We start from the raw sequence: 22,813 nt of genomic DNA on the forward strand, positions 1-22,813 counted from the left end.
TTAGGAGTTCACTGGCCGACATGAAATCACAACACAGGAACGTTATGCCTTGTTGGTAAAACATGGGACAGATTTGTTTCTGGTGTAATACCACAGAAGTCAGTGGAGTTACATCAGGGATTAATTTAGCTCCATCAGTTTGGCTGGTTATAACACCAAAGCTTCCATCCCTTAGGCTATAAACCTTTTCATCTGTGACTTTTGCTCCAACCACCTGGTCTGCATCTCTGGACAAACATTCAGGAAATATTTTAAACCTTTGTAAGGCCATATTTTGCACCCCCCCCTTTTTTTTTTTTTTTTGCTGCTACTAAGATACTGTCTTTATCAAATGGGTATGAATATGTTGCTGTGAATGTGCCCTCTGGGTAGTCACCTTATGGTGGGTTTTGAAGGTGCGTCCTAAAGTACTACTGCATATATTGGGATGGTGGGGGAGTTTTGGAACTCTTTTACAAAGAAATTCTGCAGGACCGGATCTTCCTCGTCTGCTGTTGGGAGCCCCAAGATACTAAGATTCTCCTTCATAAGGGGCATGTCCTCCATTCAGTGCATGTGACTCTGGTCCTCTCTTCTGACGAGTCCAGGAGGAAGCTGTGTCCCTGTGCGGGTTGGCTTAAGAGGGTAATGACTGTTTTATCACAGTGCAACTGCTCTGCTAAGGTGTTGGTGAGCTAGAGATGTCAGTGTCTTGGCCTTTTTTTTGTTTTTCTTTACGTTTTCAAAAGTGACCAATGTGACTTCCATGGTATGCATAAGTTTACATGTATAGCTGTTATAACTTGTCAGGTGTAAGCATTTCCTTTATGAATTACTGTTCTACCTGTGTCTGGTTAAACTACTTACAAAAGAACTGTTGCACAATTAGAAGGTGAATGTAGTATCAACTATAATGAGACATACTTTTGATAGAAGCCCCACAACTTGAGGAATTTAAAACTAGATTGGACTTAGTACTAGACAATATGCTATAGGGCAGTGGTTCTCAACCAGGGAGGCCGCCAAGCAGGGCCAGAATTAGACTTGCTGGAGCCCAGGGTAGAAAGCTGGAGCTGCACCGCATGGGGCTGAAGACCAGGGCCCTGAGCCCTGCCACCTAGGGCTGAAGGCGGAGCCTGAACAACTTAGTTTTGTGGGGCCCCCTGTACCATGTGGGTTCACGCAATTGCCTTGCTTGCTACCCCCTAACGCCAGCCCCGGCTTTTATATGCAGAAAACTAGTTGTTGTGGCACAGGAGGGCCGTGGAGTTTTTATAGCATATGGGGGGGGGGGGGAGGGCTCAGAAAAAAAAGATTGAGAATCCCTGCTACAGGGAATAATCCTGCACTTGCCTTGCAAAATTTTGCTGAAAATATATCAGAACAAGCACAAAATGAACTTGCTTGCCTTTTGCCATGATAGGAAAAAGAGCCATGTTTTACTTACCCCTGTCTTTTTGCAATTCTGAAATTGCCTAAAAGGTTCTTTCCATCGCTAATTTCTATAGACCAAATCCTGAGAGGCAATGTGCACTTGCATCTCCCAACTGCAAATCAATGGGAATTGCAGGTGGTCATAACCTCTTGGGATTTAGACCCATCATTTTGTGTCTCTAATTGTATGCTGCCAGTTGATGCCAATAAATTTTATTTTTATTTATTATTATTTGTATTACCATAGTGCCTAAGATCCCTACTCAAGGATCGGGAGCCCATTATGCTAGGCTCTGTACAAACACAGAAGAAAAAGGTGAGCTTTTAACATACAAAATATAATGGGTGAAATCCTGGCCCCATTGAAGTCAAATCAGAGTTTGGCCATTGATTTCAATGGGGGGAAGATTTCACCCTGTGTATGTAATTTATTTTAAAAGTGTCAGTTTAAAAAATTGTATGGTTTCCATAATACAGAAATTCATGAACAGTTCACATGCTATACACCACTATATTAATTATATAGACTAGAATAGAATATCAGGGTTGGAAGGGACCTCAGGAGGTCATCTAGAGCAACCCCCTGCTCAAAGCAGGACCAATCCCCAATTTTTGCCCCAGATCCCAAATGGCCCCCTCAAGGATTGAACTCACATTTCTGGGTTTAGCAGGCCATTGATTCTAACTTTCAAATAAGCCAAATTTAATGAATTCCTCTCCTTGGTGTATTTCTTAGGTCAGCATGCCACTTAGTAACACTGATCTATTTTGGCCTTTTCTATTTTTGAAGAACTAGCCTTATTTCTAGAAAATAAACCCATCGCTTACAAAGAAAAATGATTAAGACTCACTGAAAACAGTAACCGTACTGGCATATAAAATAACATTTTATTAACACTATTGTCCAGACTGTCATTAAGATAGTAGGGTAAAATATTCGTGTGTTGATGCACAGCAAACATTTCAAACCTGATGCAATTCAAACTGGCTGTTTTCTATAACTTTAGGCATCGTAAGTTATATTTTCAAGGCTGATCATTCAAATTGAAGCCTCCACTTCAGTTATGCAGCCAAGTGATTAAATACATTGAAAGCAACAATTAGAAATGGTTGCTATCCTTTGGACATTCAATAGTCTGTTCAGTATCTTGTTGGAGACACTGTTGAGTGTGAGCGGTTGTGAATTTTTTGAATATCCTATATACTTGCAGCTCAAGTATGCCAGCTGTACAGATCATGCACATCTGTGAAACACAAAGTTTTTTTATTAGAATTAATTAGCAGTCATTTATTTAAACAAACCAGTGCCAGCAGTTTTCTTGTGTTGACTTTTCCACATAACCTCTGTGCTACATACAGATTTGTCCTGGTGTTGCTTGGTAACAGTATGTCAGTGTTAATATGCTACCCTCTCAATAATATGTACCTTGTGGGAATTCCTGGATATATCAGTAAGTGTGATTTTTTTTTTTGCAGTATGTACAATAAGAAACTATTATTTATGCTAATCAGATTAAGCAATCCTAGCTCTAAGGGCATCGTAAATATTTACCGCTCAGGCAAACAATAAAATTTACAATTGATAGCATGTTTTATTCACTGATCTCAAAGCACCTTTAGAAAGGTGGATAAGTGCTTATCTTCATGTTATAGATTGAAGAACAGGCATGGAGAGGTTAAATGACAGGCCTAAGGCAGACAGAGAATCAGTGGTTTGATCAGCAGGCAGGTCTTCTGATGCCTGCTGATCAAACCACTAGTTCATGCTGTCTCCTCCGTATCTACTGGGGAACTGAGCCTTCTCACAGGTAAGCAGAATGGTCTCTATGGCCATTTGTGAGACTCTTTTAGGTTTCCACCCCCTCTTTTTTTCCTGGTATGTTCCATTCCCGAGTGCAGCTGTTACCCAGGCTCTACAAAAGCGTTGTACAAATAGCCTTTTCTATTGTATATTTCTAGCCTTGAAGAGACATGTTAGTGTTGTGCAGATTTGATCCCTTTGAAGACAATGCCTCCTTAGCACTACCAGCTTGATGAGTAAGAATTAGAGCCTGCTCCCAGTTCTGGGTCACAGATGGTAACCATTAGGTTGGCATAATTTTTACTTATGGTGACTTACAGTCTTTTTTGTAAGTTCTTTTTGTTTTGTTTTTGTTCGGTAACTTTTCTTAGTTTTAATAGTCAAAATGGAACATGTGGTGTCTCTCTTCTTAAATTCGTTCCATTAGGATCCATGTAGAAATACTTGAGATTAGGTATGTTATACTATAAACTCATAAGAAACTCGGCCAAAGTCTTTAGAAAACTCATTCTTAAAGAATGAGTTAACAGTATGGCTACATGGAGGAGGATGCAAAGCTTTTAATTACTAGCTTACCTATTTGGATCAGCCCACATTGTTTAGTGACCAAAAAACCACATTTAATGACTGCTTACTTTTATGAAATGAGTTGATGCTCTCAGTCCATTTCCCTACGGTTATGTGGCCAAATCCCAAATACACAGCAATCTAAAGCATCACCAATGACAGCCTTGTTGGCAATTTCTGCAGAGGCACAAAGACTTAATAGGCAGGAGTAACCACACTACAGTTTCCACAGTATGCATCCAATGAAGTGAGCTGTAGCTCACGAAAGTTTATGCTCAAATAAATTGGTTAGCCTCTAAGGTGCCACAAGTACTCCTTTTCTTTTTTCTCCTAATATGTATATTCTTTGGTTCTTGGTTGTGACATATTGATAAGGCAACGTGTGCTATCACTGTACTTGGCTTACCTTGCTTTGCCGTTCACTGAAGACCTCTTTCCAAAGAAAAGCCTCAAAGTCTGTCAGCCTGGCACCTTTCACAGGCACTAAATTTACTTTAAAAGAAAAAAAGTAAGCTGTCAGTGATAGTGAGGTCCTCCGTGCTGATATTCATATTCAATGTAAATGAAATTAACTCAAAAAATAGACAATATGCTTTTCTTGTCCATCGTGCTTGCTGTAGATCCTGCTTTATAAAGCAAGAATCAAGAAGAAGAGTCTAATAAAGATAACATTCAAAGGAGATTGACAATAAGATGGAGAGAATCATGCACAAGTACAATTCTTTGAGTATAGAATCTCAATTTAGAGTAATTTTTCCTCTGCTAAATACCTCATTTTATACAAGATTCGTTTCTGTGCTGTTACACATACATATGTCGAGTAATGAAACTTTGGAAGGTTGCTTTTGGTGAAGCAAATCTCCTGTTTTAATAGGAAATAAAAAGATTTTTTATAAATTGTTGCATTGCAGATGGAAATTTGTTGTCTTACCTCAATACAAATTATTTTTCCGAAAGCAGTATGCTAAATTATTTGTTGTTGTTGGATACAGATGAGCAAATTCATCCCTGGTGCAGTCATGTAGTTATTGGAGTCATACTAAGGATGAATTTGTGGCAGTATGTTCACCAGATCAGCTGATCGTCAAAAGGAAACATTTCTATTCTGCTGTGTTGTATAGGTCCCTGGAACCTCCACTGATCTGCCCGAGCCCTTTTTATTATTTTGGCATAGGAAAGGCCAGTTTTAGAAAGCCTTTCTCTAAGTTTTCCATTAGCAGTCAGAACAGAATTATGTGTCAGTTCTTTAAATTGGATTTATATACTTGGACTATTTTTATAGGTTTCTGTCTTATAAAACCAGGAGAGTTGACATTCTGATTTATTAACTATCAACTCTACAAGACATACAGGCTTTACAGAGATTGAATGAGCTGTAATGTTTGTGATTCAAGTCTGGGATGAGAGATTGTAAAAAGATGTGTTAAGTAAATATGACAAAACAAAAATGATAATTTGAAAATATACATTAAATTATGTGTTAAGTAAAGCAAAGCTATCATAGCCTTAAATGTAACTTATTATTTGGGTAGGTACCAGTTCAGAGAGAACCAGAATTGTGTTTTTTTTCCTACAATACATTGTTACTAAAGGAAGAGGCTGAAAATCATGAGATTCAGAGAACAGTATAAACTGAATAAACATAGTCCAAACAATGACTCACAATGTAGAGAGCTTACTGAATAATTTTTCTTGTTACCAAACCCTTAAATCCATTGCCACTGTACTAGTGGTAGATCTCTTTCCTTTAGATGAATATAATAGGTAGCTTTTAATGAATATTTTCTATTGAAAATATCTGTATAAACTGACAGTAAAAGAACCTGAAAATGTGTAGATAATTTAATTGTTGAGAGATGCTACATACACCACAAGCAAAAGCATTGATTTTTAATATTTCCATTGCAGTCTGAAGGGTATGTCATGCTATGAGTGCTCCGTGGAAAACTGCAGAACAGTTTACACCTGTTGATTTACGCTATTGTGTTCAGTGCAGATGTTTGAAAATGTGTGTTTTCAATGGATGGCAGTAATAGAACCCTACTAACTTTATATATATGAATTGAAGTGCTTATAGTTCCTAGCTTTCATCTTGAATAAATTGTATTTCTCAGTTTAGTTTCATTTTTTCAGTATTTGTCGGCATTAATCTCTTTGGATCAAATCCCATATGAGAAATGATTGATCTGTATAATCACTGGTGTTTCCTTCATAATTTAAAAAACAAACAAACAACCCAATGACTTTATAACATCTCATTAAACATTTGGATCAAGAAGAGATACCCTCAGTCCTGTTTAACAAACTAGCTTCCATCGTATAAATTCAGACAATGAACAACTTGGAACTTCTAACAGAAGAATCTGTGAATTCAATTTTTTATTGCAGTTTGTGCTTCAGGTTCAGTTTTATGATCATAGAATCATAGAATCATAGAATATCAGGGTTGGAAGGGACCCCAGAAGGTCATCTAGTCCAACCCCCTGCTCAAAGCAGGACCAATTCCCAGTTAAATCATCCCAGCCAGGGCTTTGTCAAGCCTGACCTTAAAAACCTCTAAGGAAGGAGATTCTACCACCTCCCTAGGTAACGCATTCCAGTGTTTCACCACCCTCATAGTGAAAAAGTTTTTCCTAATATCCAATCTAAACCTCCCCCACTGTAACTTGAGACCATTACTCCTCGTTCTGTCATCTGATACCATTGAGAACAGTCTAGAGCCATCCTCTTTGGAACCCCCTTTCAGGTAGTTGAAAACAGCTATCAAATCCCCCCTCATTCTTCTCTTCTGCAGGCTAAACAATCCCAGCTCCCTCAGCCTCTCCTCATAACTCATATGTTCCAGACCCCTAATCATTTTTGTTGCCGATGATTCTTTACAGTCCACACACTTTATTAAAGCAGAGTTTAAGATGAATGGAAGGAGGCAAAATAGGCAAACCAGTCTAATAGCGTGATTTGAATATTCTCTTTGCATACTGCATACACTATGTAGGTAGAGAGAGCCTGATTCTTACCTCCATTAGACCAGTTTTATACTGGGTTATTTCCATTGAGGGCAATGGATTTAATCCTGACTTACGTTGGTGTAAGTGAAAAGAGAAGCAGGTCCTTAATTATATCTCTGTTTTAAACTTGCAGTTTATTCCTTTCCCTTTAAATTTCCATTTTCCTAAATTTGGATCACAGTTTAAAATAAAGGTTTCAGAGTAGCAGCTGTGTTAGTCTGTATCTGCAAAAAGAAAAGGAGGACTTAATTTGTTAGTCTCTAAGGTGCCACAAGTCCTCCTTTTCTTTTTGTAGTTTAAAATAAAGAATATCTAAGAAATCTGAATATCAAATACTATAATGTTAACCCGACAACTGGAATTCAAAGCATGTCTGCCTAGCAATTTTAGCTCAGGTCTAGTGGAACTACTCACATACCAGAAGTTAAAGAGGTATGGGGGCCTTAAAACAGATAATTTTTTCTTGGTGATGCTTGAAGATTGGGTTTTTTTTGGGGGGGGGGGGGGAGCCACGGGAAATAAAGAATTAAAATCCAGCACTTAACTTTCTTAACAGTCAATAATTAACCTTGCCAGTTTGTAACGTGCTGTGAATCTGCTTCAAATAATGAAATGCTAACAGGTTGGTATGATGGAGACCTAGAGGTTCCTACCATACACACACTAAAGAAGATTAGAAGAAAGTATCTTTGGAGGATTCACACCAAATATTAAAGAATACAATTGAAAGTTGTTAAACTGCATGATACAAAAAACATTAATATAATGAGAGGTGTCAGGAATAATGTGAAGTGAGAGCTAGGGTAATTAAATATCTAATAGATGCAAGACCATTTCTTTAAATTTTTTTCCTCAGACCCCTAAAACTTACAGTGGAGTATATTCTTCCTGTTGGCAGGAGGCCTAGGAGGAGAGCTGGAGAATGAGGTGAAAGACAGCCGGGCCCTGGAAGAGAGGAACAGCGTGACGAGTCAGGAAGAGAGAAATGAGGAAGATGAAGACATGGAGGATGAGTCAATTTACACCTGCGATAACTGTCAGCAGGACTTCGATTCACTGGCAGACCTGACTGAACATAGAGCACACCACTGTCCTGGAGGTAATGTTAAACTAGCTTTACAATTCTGACAGGTGGTTAGCTGGGTAATTGGACATAGCAACAGCTTGAGGCCTCAAGTGAGATTAAAGAATTAATAATGTAATTTTACAGTTAATGTAATTTTATTGTGATGCCTTGGGTAGCCTTTGTTCACTTCTTTAATAAAATTAAAATAAAAGCAACAGCTTTCCAATTGGAATTTGTCAGTAATTATGCTGGATAAAAATGTTGTTGTTTTTTATTAGCGCCAAAAGTTTTAGACTGTTTTTTTTCCCCTTCAAATGGAGGAAGGTGGTTAGTTCAAAGTTAAATGATTTAAGTGTGCAAAATTCTAGGGAAGAGAGACACTAAAGTCCTCTGAACCCCTTAAGTGGACATGACAATTTCTGAGATTAAGTTTTAGGATGAGATTTGTAATCCCACACTAAACAAGGGTCATACTACCGCTTAATGGGTCATTACTGCATTTCCTTTTGAAGTTTAAGGAGATGGTGATGGGTGTCATCACAAACTGATCTTGATTTTATTTTCTGAAAAGAGAGAATGAGCTCAGAGCATTGATGTGAACAATTGCAACATATATTGCTCTTACATGGCACTTTCTATGACGGGGAAACCAGCAGGTATTCTACAGATCATGTTAAACTGATTTACTGCCTACGGTAAATATCTTTGCAGGATCTCCATCTAACCAAAGATGTAAAAAAAGATATTAGGCGAGCGAGACAGAGCATGTTCATGAGACTAGAGGTCTCCATCCTTATCCTTCCCAGAATGCAATATTCAGCCGTCACTTTTTCCCACAAGTCACATCCAAGATCTTTTGTGCCAGTTCTTCTGTGTGGAGACTGGCTAGGTCTTCAGCCACAGAAGGAAGCTTCCTCTCTCCTTTAGATCGATCCTCAAACCTTCAGTCATCTTCCTCTCAAGTGCATCTTCCTCCCCTGGCCTCCTTCATTTGTCTGATAAATAGTTTGTGTCATGTCTTCTCCTCCCTCCCGCCCCCTAGCTGGGCACAACTAAAAATTATGCTACAGGAAGTGTATCAGATAGGTTGAGATACCTGCAGCTTCCCAGATATGCTGGTTTAGTCTGCCCTTTGTTCCTTTGACACTTCATGGGGCTCATGGTTGGGCTGTCTTGAACCCAGGCCTGTAGCTCTCTTCCTTGCCCTCTTATGGCTGGTTGGAGACGTAAGTTCCCTCTTTTACCCATTTCTACCTGCTGGGAGGGATGGTAAGTTCTCTTCTGTGCTGCAGGTGGACGGGGATTGCAATCTTAAATATGTCAAGTACTGGTTCCTCTGCTTCCTGCCCTGCCTCCTGAATATGCCTCCTAGAATCGGCGCAGTTCTTGTTCTGCAAGTACTGGGCAGAGGCGAGGGAGCAAACCTGAGGCCCCATCAAAACCTTCAGACGATCTACCTCAAGGTTACTATCCACAGGCTGACAGCCATGGTAGTAGTGATGCAGAGATTCTTTAACATGCACTGAAGCATTGATAGTCTGTGGATGACATTGTTTGGTCATACCTGACTGCCTGAAGGAGTAGCCAAAAACTACATAAACATTGTCGAAGGCCACAACTTCCGAAAAGGAAGGCAGAGGCGCACAGCTGGTACAGCCATTTGTACACTCAAAATGAAGACAGGCAAATGTTTAAAGATGCTGTGCATGTGTAAAGTTCTGTTAGAGCAGGCAGTCACCCAGTGTCTAAGTGCAAAAGCAGCCACTTGAAAGGGGGCATATTCCTTTGTTCATAAAAATGGGCTTAAAAAGGTGTGCCAAAATATATAAAAAGAAAATGACGTTTAGTGTCAGTATTTTCAGGGCCCAATTTTAATTTATTCAAAAATTTATAATTACATTAGTGAGAATAAAAATAAATTCTGTATTTTTGTGGGACCTACCATGACACTGTATATCAGGCTCCAACTCCTGATTTTTGAATTGCAGTTAATACTATTCATGACTGTGCTGTCTTCGTCCATCACGCTGGTACAAAAGGGAAGACATTTTGGCATCAAAAGGCATCGTATAAGGACACATGGAATTGTTCCTGATTAACTGTTCTTGATTAACTCCATGTGTGGACGCTCTTATTCTGGAAGTTATGCTAATCTTCAGGAATAGCTATCACACTTTAAATTTGTATTCTGTCTTAATCAGAAACAAATTTCAAGTGTAGACGTGCCCTAAGTTGTTTGACAAAAGTAAAAATGTTTCATTTAAAGCACAGGGAAAACAAATCTATGCTAAGTTCAACAGAAAACGATCAGGGTAAAAATCTTTCAGCATTAGAAAATAAGATGTGTTAAAAATATTACCCTATAAAATAAGCTACATGATAGTGTTCTTTCATATACTCCACTTCTTTTATTTGTAGTGCCTGACATACAAGATTGTAAGGTAGTGTCTATCTCTTGGCAAGTAAGGATTTCGTATCTTAATTTGAAGCAATGTTTTCAATAGTATATGTGGGTCCAGATCAATACAGGCAATATTTGTGCTGATAATACTACAAAGGTGGTAATAGAACATAACTAATGACTTCCTATGGGATACTGAAGTTAGGAAGACCTTGCAACTCAGGAGTATTGCAAGATTAGACAAGATCACTCCAAAGAATAGGAAAATCCATCTATTTCATTGGACTCCCTTAGAAATTCATTACAGTACACTAAAGTTATAATACACTTTGAAAGCACCTTCTCTGACATGGAAGGAAGTAGCAAACAGCCATTTTCCCCCTTTGCCTTTTCATGTACTTCAAGCTTGTTTCTTTCAGGACAAAGCATCATTGAAATGTAGACATCTCTTGTAACATAAATGTGTGGTTTTCTTTTTGATGTCAGTGACAAGTAGATGTTCTCTTTCTGACAGAATTAGGTGCCTTTTATGTCTGTTACTCTTGCTTGATGTCTGAGATTGTAGGTTATAGATTTGGAGTTTCTACTGGGATTCTGACATGGGTTTAAGTGGGGGCAACTTCCAGAGAGGTGGCATCATGTTTCTTCTTTTCCTCCCTCCAAAAAACCAATTAAGAAGTCAGACCTTGGAAATGATCCTTAAGCCAATTAGAAGGTAGTTCTAAAAATGCCTTCCAAAATGAATGAGACTGCTGGGCATATATACATTAGATGTCTTGAGTTTTTGAAATTACCTCCCCTTCCTCTTACTTAGAGAGAACCAAGAATTGGCACCCATGACAGACTTGCCACTCCTTTTTTAGAAAACAAATATTTTTTGACCATGGCTGTTATACTTTGGATTGTTGACAATAATATAATTCAAACTTGGATTTACAAATCATCATGTCCCCTCTGGCCAGTAGCAAAAGCCGCATGCTTCAAGCAACTATTCAGCAGTGTATTTGTGTTTTTGGCTGATGCTGTTATTTCTTATCTGATGAAGAGTGGCTGAGAAGCCCCAAGCTTTGCTATGCGTGATTCTGTTGTTGTTTATCTGCATGCATGATTTTCCCTTCAGGATTTTAGCACTTTTCTCAGACTAAAAATACAGCTCCAGCTTCCCTTTATTTTTGCCTCCTTCACCCATGTTCCCCTCCCGCGCTGCCCTCCCCCATGGTCAGTGTCTATTTGTAAATTACTCTCTCTCTTTTCAGTTTCTCAACTGAATATGGAGTGTTTTTTTAGCACATTAGCACATCAATGAACTGGACAGTAGTAGGTTACATTGGGGTCCCTGAGCATTTCATGAGGTCCTCTTCTGTTGTTGATAACTTTACAGGTTGTCTGTTTCAAACAGCAGCAGAGCTATATATGGAAATTGCCAGCTTGGAAGTGGCTGATTTTTCTAAACTACTGTACGGTAGGAACTAGTTTATAATTAAAGTCTTGCCGTTGCTCCTTTTAATGCCCTGTAACTTGTTCACTAGGCTTACATTTTAAATGAGGTATTGTAACTGTTTCATGCTAGTGTATAATTTTTCATTTTCTTGTATTCACCTTCTACAGAGAACAGTAATTGACTTGCAACTGTATATACAGGAAGCTCACCAAACAGCCACTATATGGCAGCTTGCAAACCTTCTGACTACATCTCATGAATATAATTCTTATGTAGTACTTTGTATTTCACACTTACAAAAACACACTTCTTACATGCTTCCCTCCTCCCTGCAAAATATACAATGGTTTGCTGCACTTGATTGGCATTTCAGGGTTTATTTTTCTTTTCTTTTTTAATATAACTGATCCCCCCCCCTTCACAGAAGAAACTGAAATGCTGTTGTGTAAAAGCAGTATAGAAAGTTAATTACAGCCCTAGTTTATACAGCTGTGGCTTTAATGACCTACTGGCCCTAATTACTATGTTGTGATTCAGTCTGAGTGCTCTTTCCTTTCCCAGAACCCAGTCGCTTTCTGTTAACCTGGCTAGTGTTTTAAAGTAAAAAGGGTAATAGATTTCCTTTGTGTATGTGTGTGGTGCTGAAAGTCATTTTTCCTGCTTTCCACAGGAGCATATTAAAATTGGCACCAGAAAAGCCCTGGTAACATTGCCAAACAGTGTAGAAACAAACGTCTTCCCTTAGAGTGCTCATTTTTCAGCATAAGGACGTGAAAGTGGGCACTGGGACAGTTAAATGTTTATCATCATGATGCTTGAAGGGCTGTTAGCGCAAACTTTTTGTGTTGCAGGTAATAACACCTCCAGATGAGATGTACAGGGAAGATAATAACGTGCTGGGGCAGCCTCTGCTGTCCTTGATGACTAGGCATTTTGATTTTGGCCCTGTATTCTGTATATGCAGTCACTGGAATGAATACAAAATACAGTCTGATTGACTTTTCACACTATCACTGCAGGGATGAAAGGAGCCTCATCCTGTGAGGTTCTGAGAAGTCAGTGTTGAGGGGGCTCCACTTCTCACTTGAAGTGCCAAGATATTCTTAGGCTGAGTTCTGGCTGGAATGTCTGAGGGTCTAGCATAGCGGATTCCTGTTACACAGATATTATTTAAGTGTATGGGGCTGGTTTTCATTCAGACTTTGAAGAAGTTCTTTTCAGGACTCCTATAAAAAGCACATCAGTAGGTTACTCTGCCAATGTGGTACAAGCCCCCTCCAGCTTCCTGTTTAAATCCACAGTGAAATGTAACCATCTCTTTAATATTCTTTACTACATTACATAAAATGTATTGCAATGTCTGAATCTGCAGCTGGAACTGAGCAAAAACTCAGTTACAAATCTGATGATAAATAACGCATATGCTAACCTTTGAAGTATCAGCAGTTTAGTTGAGCTTTCTGTGAAATATATTTCTTGAGCTGCTGCTTAAGTATATTCAAACTAGAACTTGTAAGATTTTCACTCATTCAGTGTGCCAGAGGGACATGTGGTGTGGTTCTGTTTAAGGATGGGGAATGGGGGGCAGGGGGCGTGTTTCAGAGTATATGTATGTGCCCATATGGGAATCTCTCAATCCGAAGGTTGTCCTGATATAGTATTTAATGAATTAGGAATGTTTATAAAAGCTTTTCAAAATGTCATGATTCCTGACAGTGTTGCTTTCCAGCAGTCCCAAGAACCTTTCTGCAGTTGAAGGTAGGTGGCATTACCATAGAGTCTGCCTGGGTCCAGGTCTGGGATGTAGACTCAAACTGCGGGCTATTGCATAGGAAAGGGAGTAGTGGAGGATGCTAAAATGCTAAATGCTAAAATGATGTAGAAATTGTTTCTTTGGCATTTTCTGTAATATTGGTTTTCTAGGTCTGTAGCAGTGCTGCCAATTGACCATACCTGGGTGGGAGGGGGATACATTTGAATCTAAAATTAGGGTTGTTCACCGTGAAGTGTCAAATTCTGGGACCGTTTACTCAGGCATAAAGGGTCAAAGGCAGCAGAAATAATGCTTCCTGCCGCACAGGTGTGCGGGCAGCAAAGCAGGGGAGAGCCCATACAAGAGCGCTTCATGCCCACCACACAGTGCATTGCAGATGGGATCTCTGTGGTGGGTCTCTCCAGGTGAACATGTTGGGGCAGGAGGAAGAATGGTGATATTGTTCTCACAAATAAAGAGTTGTGTGGCCTGCATGGTTCCATATAAGGGGTGGGAATAATGAGCCACGTCTACGACTCCCATCAACCCCCGAAGAGCCAGAAATAACTGGTGATGGCCTGGCTAGGTGGATGGCCTGGCTACTCAAACTCTTCTTAGGGATGATAATGTCTTCACCACACTTGAATGTGCTGTAGCTCATTTTCACACAAGCAAAGTCCTTTTACCTTGTTTTTTCATCAAAGGGCCCAATGAGGGCCAGTCATTTGAGCTGGAAATAATGGTAGGATGTGTTAGCTTGATTGTGTGGAACTTCAATAAGGAATTATTTATTTTTTAATACTGATTTATTTATCTGTTTTAAAAAAATTGCCTGTCCATAACTCTAGGCAGTGGTGCATACATTTAAAAGGCTATAGATAAAATATCACAACCAACCCATCCGCACCAATGACCTCAACCCACAAAATGCAAAGCAATCAACCAGAATGAAGATGGGTGCAGGATGCACCTATTAAACAAGGTTTCACTCAGAGAGCACATACCTCTGGTGTTCTCGGGATTGCACTGGTTGCCTGTGAGTTTGTAGATGGGTATTGGGTTTGATCTTCAAAGCTCTCAATGGTTTGATACCAGGCTACCCAAAAGACCACCTCTGTCCTCAGGTCGTGCTTCTGCCGTTGCGATCAGCAGAATCACTTGAACCGGAGCTTTCTCAATATTAATGAAAGGGAACTACTGGCAGGGTGTTCTTTGTGAAGGCCCATTGACTCTGGAAATCACTTCCCCACCAAGCTCGGCTAGAGCCCTGATCTGTTTACTTTGTGAACATACTGCTGGGACCAGCTTTTCTCCAGAGCACCTTGGGAAGGGCTGGAGGGGCGGTTGTTTAATGCTGTGAGAGGCCTTTTGTGAGGTTCCCCCCCCCCAACCCCCCATGGGAGACGTTTAAAGATTTAACGCAGGCTGGGGAATTTTTATTTTTATATAGTCTGTTATCTGCTTTGTTGATTGTTAATGACATTATGGGAGGGGATGGTGCCCTAAGACCACGGTGACCAGATAGTAAATGTGAAAAATCGGGACAATTTTTTTTCCCCAGGGGACAGGCCAGTAATAGTTGCGTATATAAGACAAAGCCCCTAAGATCCGGACAATTCCGATAATATCGGGATATTTGGTCACCCTACCTAAGCCTGAGTTGGGGGCACATTAGAATATAACATAAGAACGGCCATACTGGGTCAGATCAAAGGTCCATCTAGCCCAGTATCCTGTCTGCTGACATTTGCCAATGCCAAGTGCCCCAGAGGGAATGAACAGAACAGGTAATCATCAAGTAATTAGTTTTGGTTGTTTTATACACTTAAATGAATAATAAATATTTGGGAATAAGAGAGAGGGAGTGAGTTCCAGAATCACTGATTGCAGCTGTGTCAGAGTATCTCTTGCAGAGAGTAGTGGATGTCTTTCGGGTAGACAGGGTCCAAACCATTCACTGATAACAACTGATACTTTAAAGCTCAAGTCAGAAAATGTCAGATAAGCTATTACCAGCAGGAGAGTGGGGTGGGAGGAGGTATTGTTTCATGGTCTCTGTATATATAATGTCTTCTGCAGTTTCCACAGTATGCATCCGATGAAGTGAGCTGTAGCTCACGAAAGCTCATGCTCAGATAAATTGGTTAGTCTCTAAGGTGCCACAAGTATTCCTTTTCTTTTTGCGAATACAGACTAACACGGCTGTTACTCTGAAATCAGTCAGGACTGTGTACAGACAACCATGCTTCCAGTGGAAGCCATTTGAACCAACAGAAGCTATTTTCTGCGCTACCTTATGTTTTAAAGTGATCTTAAACTCTGTTCTCTTAGCTCCATGGAGTGCACATGGCAGTTGCCTAATTTCAAATTGACAAAAGCTGGATTACTATAGCAGAGTTCACATCCCAAAGTAAAGGCTGTGCCTTTCTTGTCAAGTGCAGATGGGAGAAACCAGTTTTGGCCATAACTGCTCCCTGATAATCTAAATCTGTTGTGGTCTTACACAATCTTCAAAATGCAAATGTGAGTAAAGAATGGCAGGTGTACCCTCCCAACCAAGGGAGCGAATAGAGTGTTCAATATTTTTTTCTAATTTCTTTCTCCAACCTCCTGACTGTCCCTCAGTCTTGTCCGGATTCAGCTTCAGGTAGATTGCCCATATCCAACCCCCTGTCTCAACCAGAGCAGAGCAATGAAATTGAGATATAGATCTGCTTGTCTTCAGAATTCTGAAGGCATCTTATCCCATCTCCTAACGGCCTCATACACTCTTCTGACAATGTGAATGGCTAGACTGAACCATGTGAGACAGCTCTGAGCAGCTGCCCTCTACTACTTTTACTCTCAGAAAGAAAGAATTGGAGCAACTCCATCTATTCCTGCTCGGGACTGCAGACGTGTAAACAATAGCTCGTAATACATGGTATTGAAGGTACCTGACAGAGCTAAAGAAATCTGCATGGCCACTTGATCTGCATCCATCACCAAGAAATCACCAATCAGTGCAGTTTCTGTGCAGAAACCAGATTGGCTGAGTTCAAGCAGATCTGATCTGAGGGTTGTCTTGTCGCAATCCTTCTTTACAGTTCTCCCCTTGTTCCCCGCAAAAAAGAGAAGGAGACTTGAGACATGTTATAAATAGAGAACTGTTATGGGTTACTGCCAATTGACATTGTCTGTAAAACAGCGAGCAGATAAAATATATCCTCTTAATAGCAGACCAGCGGTAAACCCTAGCATGTCTGTCCTAGCATGGGGGAAGTGGCAGGCTATGGCCATCTCCCCACTAGTGGGAGATGGATTATACCTTCCTCTAAGTGGGAGCACTGTGGGGGGGACGGACACAGAAAGGTTCTCTCTGTCTTCACAGCAGGAGTCACAATTAAGTCTTCAGTATTTACGAAGAAGAAAAGCAACGAGTAGTGTATTTCACGCATTCATCACCGAGCACAGTTTTTTCATCAAAAATGCTGAGGGAAAAAAGCCTCTCTCAGGTTCATGTCTTTGAGTTTAAAAAGTAGAAATGGTCAGAAAATTTTTCAACATAGAAATTTCAGTAAAAAGATGGGGGAGGAAATGTATGAATGTTTTCAAAAATTTGTCTCCTGTTTTTTGACTAACTGTAGCAAAAAGCATAGATACTCGGTAGTAGACACGTGAATGCTTTTGTTGTAGCCTCATTAAACTTGGCTTGTCTACAGACACAGCTGGCATGTTGTTCACTGTGCTCCAGGCATGGGGAAGCCAGAATGCAGCCTCCCCCCAGTGCCGGCTGGCTTAAGGGAAACTAGCCAGCATGGCTTGGTCTTCTTCAGATGCCCAGCTTTCAGGTGGTTAGCTAGGGCATCCTCTTTAGTGACTTCTGAGTTTAAGGAACTCAGAGCTCAGCCTGCCCTTGATGCTGGCCTTCAGGGGCTGGCTGATACGTTTTGTTTTTTTTGCCAGCTGACAGCCTGCTCTTCACTGCACCCTGCTTTGAGGAAACCTCTGCTGCCTCCTGTCTTTTTGATGGGGTGTATAAGAGGCAGAAGTATTTCAAAGTCAGTGGGAATGGAATGAAGCAGCCCAGCTGGAGAAGACTGAGGAAGACTTGGGCTCTGCAGTTTCATTTTCTATGTGTGCCCCATAACAAATACCTCCTCAGTCTTCTCTGTGCCTTTCATTTCTTTTCGTGTTCCCTAACTGTCTCTGGGCTTGTCTACATTGCTCTGCACTATGGAGGCATGAATAGCAGTGTGCACCAAAATGCTGCACTGCTACTCTCCCGTGTGGTCACTGTGGGCACAGATTAAAAGGTTCCTAGTTTGCATAAATATAATCCTCTTCAAATAGGATTACATTAATGCAAACTAGGAACCTTTTAATCTGTGCCCACAGCATCCACACGGGGGAGTTACAGTGCAGCACTTCAGTGCACACAACTGTTCATGTCCCATTGTCCAAACTGGAGTAGTGTAGACAAGCCCTTTTCTTATTACCTTTTTTATTACTTTTTTACCTATTTCTCGTCTTTTACGTCCATTGAACCAGCTTCTTTTACAACCAAGAATTTTTTTACTTTTTAAAAACTCTTTTTATGTGAATCTAATATTGGTGGGAGGTGCTGGACTGACATCCCCGAAGACTGGATTCTTCTCCCTACTGAGAGAATCATTTCAGCATAGGTTGCAATAGTACAAACTCTCCCATCACTGATTTCAGAGGGGTAGCCGTATGAGTCTGTATCAGCAAAAACAATGAGGAGTCCTTGTGGCACCTTAGGGACTAACAAATTTATTTGTGCATAAGCTTTCGTGGGCTAAAACCCACTCCATCAGATGCATGGAGTAGAATATACAGAAGGGAGGTATAAATACACAGCATATGAAAAGATGGGAGTTGCCTTACCAAGGTGGGGTTTGGTGCTAACAAGCCAATTCAATTAAGGTGGAAGTGGGCTATTCTAGACAGTTCACAAGAAGGGGTGGAAATCACTTTTGTAGTGCTAATGAGGCCAATGTAATCAAGGTGGTCCATTTCAAACAGTTGACAAGAAGATGTGAGTATCAGCAGGGGGAAATTAGTTTTTGCAGTGACCCATCGACTCCCAGTCTTTATTCAGGCCTAATTTGATGGTGTCCGTTTGCAAATTAATTCCAGTTCTGCAGTTTCTCGTGGAGTCTGTTTTTGAAGTTTTTTTTGTTGAAGAATTGCCACTTTTATGTCTGTTATTGATTGACCAGGGAGATTGAAGTATTCTCCTACTGGTTTTTGAATGTTATAATTCTTGATGTTAGATTTGTGTCCATTTATTCTTTTGCGTAGAGACTGTCCGGTTTGGCCAATGTGCACGGCAGAGGGGCATTGTTGGCACATGACTGCATATATCACATTAGTAGATGTGCAGGTGAACGAGCCCTTGATGGTGTGGCTGATCACTGTGCCTCAATCCCTCACCTGAAGGGACTGCCTGTAGAGGGGAGCCACATCTGGCTTCTGCCAACTAGAGTACCAGTTAGTGTAGTTGTACCTTGTTCTAAGTATGAACTTATGTCCATTGGGACTAGTCTGAGACCATCAAACTCATCTATTTTATAGTAACAACATTCAGGCAATTTGGGCTGGATTTGAACTGGTAATCTGGTGGTGAAAGGCTCTAGACCTCATTTCCACTTTCTGCTTAACCATCCAATCTTGTTTTCAGAGCCCATTTCAGCTCTCTTGTATAGCATGACAGTGCATTTTCAGGAGTCATTCCTTTTTCTAGCAATGACTGTACTGAGTCTCTCGTTTTTAAAGTCACTGTGGTTGAGAACCTCTTAAGTGGAAGCAACAATATACTTATGAAATTAACAGTAATAATAAAAGACAATTGCAAGACAGACAGGGTTATGGAGATTACTAGTTTATTACTACATACTTTCTTTTGCCATAGTTAATGAAAAAATGCAGGTTGGCATTTTCAGTCTATTCTAGACACTTGTATAGCCCCCTGTAGAATTTGAGCACCTCACAATCTTCAGTGCATTTATCCTGACTACATCCTTGTAAGGTAGGGAAGTACTATTATACCCATTTTATAGAGAGGAAACTGAGGCACACAATTAATGAGTTGTCCAGGGTCACACAGGAAGTCTTTGGTGGAGCAGGGATTTGATCCCTGGTCTTGATGTCCTCGTCTAGGAGCATGGTCCTAAACACTAGACCATCATTCCTTTTAGAAGGACCACTCTTTTAGCAGATGGATTTTCTAAAGGAGTTAGGCATCCACATTTCATTGACTTGAATACAGGTGATTTATTCCAATTGAAAGGAATTTATTTGGAAATTTGAATTGTACCAATCAATGTCATATCTGTATGCATTAAAACAACAACAAAACCCTTTATCATGTTGCTCTGGTATGTTAATATGAGATAAAAAGTAGTTTATGAAGTGCCTTCCTCACTTTTTTTCCTAATATTCATTTATGATGATCCTCAAACTTATCTCTTTGTCAACATCTTGTCTGACCTTGGCTTTTGTAATATTGAGTTCTCCTGGCTCTCTCAGTGCATTCCTTGAGTGCTGTCTTTGGCTGGTCCACCTGCTCCTTCTTATTGTCTTTGTAATTCCAGCAAGGGGCTCTCTCTCTTTGATGTCCACCTCCTTGCTTTACTTTTCTCAAGGCCGTCATTATCTCAGTTCTTGCTTACTGTAGCTTCCTCTCCTCTGGCCACCCTGTTATCACATGCCTCCTGTCCAATCCACATGAAACACAATTGCTTTCCCTATCTTGCATCCGATGAAGTGAGCTGTAGCTCATGAAAGCTTATGCTCAAATAAATTGGTTAGTCTCTAAGGTGCCACAAGTACTCCCTTTTCTTTTTGCGAATACAGACTAACACGGCTGTTACTCTGAAACCTTTCCCTATCTTGTCTTCCTTGCCCATCATTCTGACCACCTAATTACATCCAAGCTTTTTGGCTTTCAAGGCTCCTCAAAGCTCCCTCCCTCCCTACTCTATACATCTGCTCTTGTCTCTTATTGAGTTGCCCCTTTCCTTTTCACTGTGCCAGTGACGAAGGCCTTGAATACCCATTTGTTGTCTTCTTCCATGTTTGTCTCTAAGCTTTTTTCCACGATGCTCTGTGTGACTGGAGCACCTTCTATGAATCTTGAGATAGAGTTGCCAACTTTGGTTGGATGAAATCCTGGAGGTTTCATCACATGACATTATCTTTAATTAAAGATTAATCTTTAATTCCTGGAGACTCTAGGACAATCCTGGAGGGTTGGCAGCCCTAATCTTGAACTGATCCACAAATCCACCACCATCTCCTCTTTCAAAACCTTCCTCAAGATGCTTGCAAGGAATCAGCCAACAAATGGTGGCTAGATTGTCAGCTGGCTTGGCTGGGTTGAGAGGAGTTAGAGATACCTGGTATTATTGATTAATTTGTTTGTTTTAAAAATCAAACATATTGTCGAATGATTCTGAAACATCAAGCCATGCACAGAACTAACCCACTTGATCTTATCACAATCATCTTTACTCCAGCCTCCCCATTCTTTTTCTTTTCTTTTTTTTTTCTTTTTTTTTTCTTTTTTTTTTCTTTTTTTTTTTGTTACACATGTGTCCTGTATCAAGTTAGATTCTGAGATCTCCAGGGTAGGGATTGTTTCGCTCTAGGTATTTGAACAGCACCTAGCACACTAAGATTCTGATCCTGATTGGAGAAGGAAGCTAGTAGAAGTTATATCTTAACTTCTGTACTAGCTTAAGGAAAAATATTGCTTGAGTTTTCTGGCCAATAGTTTAAACTCCACAAATGCCAGCATCAGTAAAAAAATCACAGATGATAAAATGATTCATGTAGTGTTGAACAGTTATTTCATAGCGTTAACTGGATAAAATTGGCTGCATTGAAAATGACATTATTACTTTGTGGGGAGGGGCATCAGCCAAGAAGAAAAATGAAGACAGTCTGTCTGCACAGAAAATTGGGAGGGTGTGTTTGCGAGTCCTACTGCAGTTGAGAAAAATGCAATTCGGGTCTGAACAATGCTGACTGGTTTGACAATTGCTGCCACAGTAAGTGTCTGTGAATATCTGGATCATAAAGTGACAGGCAGCAGGTTCAATTCGCAGAGTGCTTGACCACTCTGAGAACAGGGTGGGTGGGAAATGGAAGTGGATTTGTGAACTTGCCCCATTTGAGAGAGCAAATGCTCCTCTCCCAGTGACCAGGATAGTTGATGAGCAGCCTGCCGCTGTATCCAAGTGTGTTTTGCTGTCAGGGAATGTCACTGTGGACACCTCTGTCCTTTAAAGGTGCCAGTATACGTATGCAGGGAATAGTGGAAGGCCGTTGATAAGAATATTAGTGTCTGGACTTTGGCTTTTACTTTGTTGAGGAAGACACCCACAAATGTTTTGAATTAGTTCACGTTCCTGCATATTTGACAATTTTGGAGGAATGGATCTTAACCAAAATTTCAGGGAAAAATAAGTTGCTTTGTTAAAACAGACATGAAATTAAAAAAATTAAAAAAAAAAAAAGAGAGAGAGGAAGGGCTTAACTTTTGTCCTGAGGGTGATAAAACTGCATCACACAGCTGAAAAGCAATCTGACCTTCACCCACGTGATGCTGTTGTCTCAGTGTGTCTTTCATTTCCTTTGGTTGAGTGAAGGCCATGGCATTCAGTAGGGAGAAAAAGGAGAGGGAGGAGGGGAGAATCCTGTTTTCACTGCGGAGGCTTCAGTGCTTGCTTATGTTGACTCCAGGAAAAAGAGTTGCTGTAAAACTTCGGACTTCTATATTTTAAAAAAATCTTTCCCCCTCTTAATGGATGGGAATCATGAGAAGGTAAAGATTTGCTATCAGAAGAAGGGACAAGCACAACAAAAAAATGTGTTTGTGATCCAAAATATTTTGTTTTTATTAAACTTGGAATTAGTCAATGACAATATTTTATACTGAAAGCTTTATATGAGAACAGGACACCTGCATATTCATTAAAAAAATAAATTTGTATCTGAAGGAAAAATGTCTAAAGAACAAAAATTTACCTAGATGTGTATATGTTTATATATACACTAACATGTTAACAGAATTTAAAGTCCATGTGCATAAAACTTTATTGATTTGCGAAATTCAGGGACAGGCTGATATGGGCAATTTTGCTTAATGAAAAGAGTTATACCAGTCTGAATCTTTTGAATATTTGAAGATCCCTTTTTTCCACTGCAACCTGAGGCTGGGAGTACATATTCACACCTTATTTTTCCAAAGATGCAGTAGAACATCTAATGGCAAATTTAATGATGGCATTCTGTGCATCAACAGAGTTCAAATTAAGAGTACAAGCACATCTTGATATTTTTACTGCATCTAGAAAG

At 40.1% G+C, this 22,813-nt stretch overlaps 1 protein-coding gene across 8 annotated transcripts in view; it reads left to right on the top strand.

Annotated features, from left to right (window-relative positions):
* The window catches only part of ZNF423 (zinc finger protein 423), a 326,267-nt gene that overhangs the window by 102,825 nt on the left and 200,629 nt on the right, over nt 1–22,813 (top strand). For 6 of the 8 annotated variants that reach the window (XM_075118370.1, XM_048816600.2, XM_048816601.2 and 3 more), the window contains 2 exons: nt 7,688–7,888; nt 11,638–11,718. In XM_075118370.1, the coding sequence (XP_074974471.1) occupies nt 7,688–7,888; nt 11,638–11,718 (282 nt within the window). The remainder of the gene's footprint in view (nt 1–7,687; nt 7,889–11,637; nt 11,719–22,813) is intronic. The other 2 variants (XM_048816603.2, XM_048816605.2) reach the window with 1 other exon arrangement.

The sequence above is a fragment of the Caretta caretta genome, chromosome 12 (genome assembly GCF_965140235.1).
Source record: "Caretta caretta isolate rCarCar2 chromosome 12, rCarCar1.hap1, whole genome shotgun sequence".
In the NCBI taxonomy this organism is placed as follows: domain Eukaryota; kingdom Metazoa; phylum Chordata; order Testudines; family Cheloniidae; genus Caretta; species Caretta caretta.